Here is a 4,551-nt window from a genome sequence, read left to right as displayed (position 1 = left end):
GAATAGAAAGTGCTAGAGTTAGAGGGTCAAATAAAGGTTGAACAGATGTGTTTTTAGTCGTTTCTTGAAGATGGTTAAGGACTCACAGGTATAAGATATGCATGTGTACGTGTGACTTTGGATGTCAGAGTATGGGAATGGCTTTTGTATTTATTTGTCTTATGGCTATATTGAAACAGTGAGTATTTTAACATTTACAGATTTGTCCCCAATTTCTTTATAGTGACAAGTGGAAATTAATTATATTGTGATCATCATGTTGTTGACTGAGCTCAGTTTTTTTCTGAGATCTAGTATCATCTGTCTAAAGGATTTTTTTTTTTAAAGTTCTGATGATCTGCGAAGTAATTAAATGCACAGTTGTTTATTTTTTACTCGGTTGGCCTACATTTTTATTTGCTTTACAATTATCTGTCAAACTGCTGGAACCACAGATGAGCTGATGACCACAGCTGCCCTCTGAACAGGGGTCAGATTCATGAAAATCTTAAGGAAAAATTTAAGAAAGAACTAAGCAATGCATAAAAAGACAGTATAAATCATTACTGGATGCAACAAATGCCTCGTTTATAATGGGTTTTAATGTTTTTGTCTCGTCGCTCCGGCCGGACAGGGCATCACAGTATGGTAGGGGCGTAACATTTCCGTCACATGCTTGAGATATTCGGCCAATCACAACGCACTGGATAGCTGGCCAATCACAGCACACCTCGCTTTCAGACTGATGAGCTTTGTAAAAATCGACGTGTTTCAGAAAGGCGGGGCATAGAGGATAAACAATAATGTACAGTATGTGGAAAATAATGTGTTTTTTAACCTTAAACCGCATAAACACATTTCATTACACCAAATACACAAAATAATGTTCTTTTTAGTAACATCATATGACCCCTTTAATTAAATATTTTCCACAATGTCAAAAAGAAATAATACAAGGAATAATTAAAAAAAAAATATATATATATATATATATATGTATATATATATAATAACTCTCGTAGTGTGAGTCAAGTTTATGCTAGAGTTTCTGATCAGATGTTATTTTTAACAGCTAAATGTATTACAGGCTGTTACCCTCAAAAGCATGATGTCATTCCGAACAGGACTGGTTTTGTAGTCTGGATGTGGGATGTAGTTCTTCACTCCGATGCGGTTCAAAGTCTTACTTTTCCTTAAGTCATGAGCACCAACCACAACTGTCAGAATCTGAGATCTGTTGAAAGAGTGTATTGGAAAGATTGATTTATTGAGTCAAGATGCTTATTTATGAAAAGGTACATTGTATGGTTGCACCGCAGTCCTTTTGTAAGTTAAACGTGGTTTTAACTTAACTGCAGTTTAGACTAAACAAAATTCTTACCCATTCCAGCAATGTGCAGCAGTCAAGACAAACTCATTAGAGATGAGGAATCCACCGCAGTTGTGTTGCCCAAAAATCTGAATAGAAACCATGTAAGGTCTGGAGTGGGGTTTTGCTTCCCTGCCGTTCACTATTCCCATATGAGCTAAAAGAGATAGCACTGTTAGTTGTCTTATTCACCAGACTGATCAGTATGCAATTTAGTCAATCATTCTCACCAGTGAAGGTCAGGTGTGGCAGCAGAGAGGCCAGCAGGAGCAGAGACGATGATGGTCATGATGAAGACAATCAGTGAGCTCTCATTGACAAACACTGTATAAATATACTTTAAAGGGGGGTGGAGACATTTATCTGACCATAAGTCTGCATAAAATGTGGAAATAGCTTTAAATGACTAAACTCTGAATAGTTTATAGTAGTTCAAATAAAACAACAGTATTTCTTGCATAATGTCAGTTGCCACAAAAAATATTTTAAATTGTTCCTTGTTTTCCTTACAGAGAGATGTTACAGAGAGGCACTTACAATGATAGTGAATGGGCACATTTTTGGAGAGTTTAAAAGCAGAAATCTGAAGCTCATAATTTTGTAAAGGCACCTGCATTAATTATTCTGTTAAAACCTGTGCACTGTTTGAGCTGTAAAGTAGTTTATTACGACTTTTACAGTCGTTTTAGGGTTTATGGCATTGTCAAGGAAATAAAGTTCTCATGTAGTAAAGAGTAAAAAGTTCTAGTGATTCTTAATCAAGCCAGGGTAATTGGAAATACCTGCCTCTAAACACATTTCTGCAACACAATTATTACGTATTTTACTGCACGATTTGAGGCAGTTTCAAAGTGAAATGTCCAGTGAGTGTACATAGTGCTAGAAAATGCAAAACTGGAATAAAAATGGATTTGTTGATGACACCGTGCCATTTGAACTTCCTTATATGCAGGTTTGAACTGTGTTGTGGAACTGTTTCTAGTTTTACGAGATTTATACCCAAGTTCTCAAGTCAAACTCCATACTGCATGAGCTACCAAACAAACCTACTGAATATAAAAACCCATACATATTAAGCTGTATATGTGATGCTAACGTTGGCGGTATGGTTCCGTTCTGGGCAAGAACTCCCTGCGCCTCCATGCAGCCTAGCATAGATGAGAGCAGGGAGAGCAGCAATAACCCCCCAGGGTAAACAGAACAGAACTAACATAAATGCATTGCAGATATCGTTAAAGTTCAATAATGTTATGTACACATTTTAGAATTAGTCTGATTCAAGGAGAATCAGAAGGCTGAATCCCGACTGACAGAGGAGGAGTTGGGGATGGAGGAGGCTAATTAGCTATTGAGCAATGCGAAAACTGCTGATAATACTGAGGGACCTTATATATGAATGCTTAGATAGGTGTCGTATTCCCATAGGTAGATGGGGATCAGCTGAAGGTCAGCTGATGCGAGCTTGACTAACGTGACCTGCCAGAAGTAACGCTACGCTTGATTTGTGTGAAAATTAGGCTTTATAAATCAAAACTGTGGACCTGCAAATCATACTTTGTTTGAAAAGGAATACAACTTATCTGAGAGTTTTACTGCCTCTAGTGTTTATTTCAACTGGAAACTAGCGATTCGTATGTATAGGCATGTTTTTTCAGTTTTGCAGAAATGTATTTAGAGGCACGTATTTCCAGTGAGCCTATGTTGTTCTTAATTCGAACACAAAATGCAGTAATTATATTTTGCTTTCTATTTTTTTTTTTTTTTTTTTACTCAATACAGTTTTACTTGCTTTACAATTCTGTCTCAATCAAAGATGGTTTGTGTTGCAAAAGCAGAGCAGTTTCACAATGTTCAAGTTAGGTTTGGTAAAACTTCATAGTAATGCTTCTAAAACCACATCTGCTGCTGATGACCACAACTGTCCTGTGTTAGGGGTTTAGATTCGGAAGCAAAGATACTGAAGGTGCAAAGTTTGTAGTCTTGCTAGAAGTTTCCACTATGTATGATGTAAATGGCTTGCAGCTTGAAGTCACAACATGTTCCTCATTCTCTTGAATGTTATGTTGACTGGAAAAGGACCTGTTTTGTTCGCTTTTCTTCTGATCAAGTTCCGTTTTGTTGTGGCCAAGACATATCGTAAAAAAGTGGTAATAAGTCATGGCCTCTTGGTGCCACGACTTCTTAAATTAAGCAAAAAACATACTTTTATCATGGCCATGAGTTTATGCTTCAAAATAGTGTTTCACCCACCCCCTCCTCCTCAGTCTCAACACCTGTGTGGGTTGTCAGATTGAAGACATGCAACAGGATTAAGCACAACTGACAATAGAAAGCGACAAGCCTTACACTGTCAGCTAATGAGTTGAATTATTCGTGTTTTGAAAAGCCTCTGGTCACAAAGCTTTTTAGATGGATGCTGAGGCTTTGTAGGTCAGGTAGAATCTGCAATCTCTGGCCCAGTTCATTTGCTGGCATTCGTGGCTGCAGTATGCTGGCTTTTCCAACAATTGGCAACCCGGAGTGTTGAAATCCTATTGGGTAAATTAGCAGTGGGCGGAATCACACAGACCAAAACAAAAACAGGCATGCTGACACAGAACACACATTCTGAAATAGATTAACAGACTGTAGCAATGTTTTTTGGTAAAAGATTGTGAATGTAGCATGTTCTCTAAATATCTGCAAACATATTATGGAATTTTTATGCTTTAGCACAGTCAAAAAATTACATAAAGAACCTCTAATATGTAATGGCCTCAACATATTATGGCATCTGGTGAGTTGCAGTATTTTTTTTATACTGTAATCAAGGTCTTGTTGACACTACATGCTACCATGTTTCATGTGTTAAAAATACTTCTAGCATATTCAAGTCAACCGTTTAAATGCTTAGTTCCTTCTATCAGGTCTACCTAAAAGTCTTTAGCAGTTAAGTGACTGTTTTTGCAGTACAATACTCTTTGTCTTGTGAACAGGAAATATGCTATCTCTTGAATCAATGTGGTAAAAACATCTTCTTGTCTGCAGGAAATCAGAATATACCATCCTTTTTGAAAAATGTTATAAATTTTTTTTTGAAAATAGGCCTTCATATTTGCAGTCTTCACAGACTGGGTAAAGAAATAACCACTCATAGGTGATTGACATATGACACATATATTCAAACAAATTGGAAAAATTCAAGTCAAAATCAAGTTAAAAAG

General features: G+C 36.8%; 1 protein-coding gene across 1 annotated transcript; it reads right to left on the bottom strand.

The window, feature by feature from the left end:
- Positions 1–414: 414 nt before the first annotated feature.
- On the bottom strand, positions 415–1,617 carry LOC107569039 (cathepsin G-like). Its single transcript, XM_016255039.1, has 4 exons — positions 1,579–1,617; positions 1,361–1,505; positions 1,075–1,213; positions 415–486 (listed from the first exon to the last, which is right to left on the bottom strand). Exons 2-4 carry the CDS (start codon positions 1,498–1,500, stop codon positions 415–417), a joined length of 351 nt encoding a protein of 116 aa, XP_016110525.1. The 5' UTR covers positions 1,501–1,505; positions 1,579–1,617.
- Positions 1,618–4,551: the final 2,934 nt, after the last annotated feature.

This window comes from Sinocyclocheilus grahami, unplaced genomic scaffold, assembly GCF_001515645.1.
Source record: "Sinocyclocheilus grahami isolate Dianchi unplaced genomic scaffold, SAMN03320097.WGS_v1.1 scaffold1305.1, whole genome shotgun sequence".
NCBI classification, from domain to species: domain Eukaryota; kingdom Metazoa; phylum Chordata; class Actinopteri; order Cypriniformes; family Cyprinidae; genus Sinocyclocheilus; species Sinocyclocheilus grahami.
This window is presented reverse-complemented; position numbering and strand designations above follow the sequence as displayed.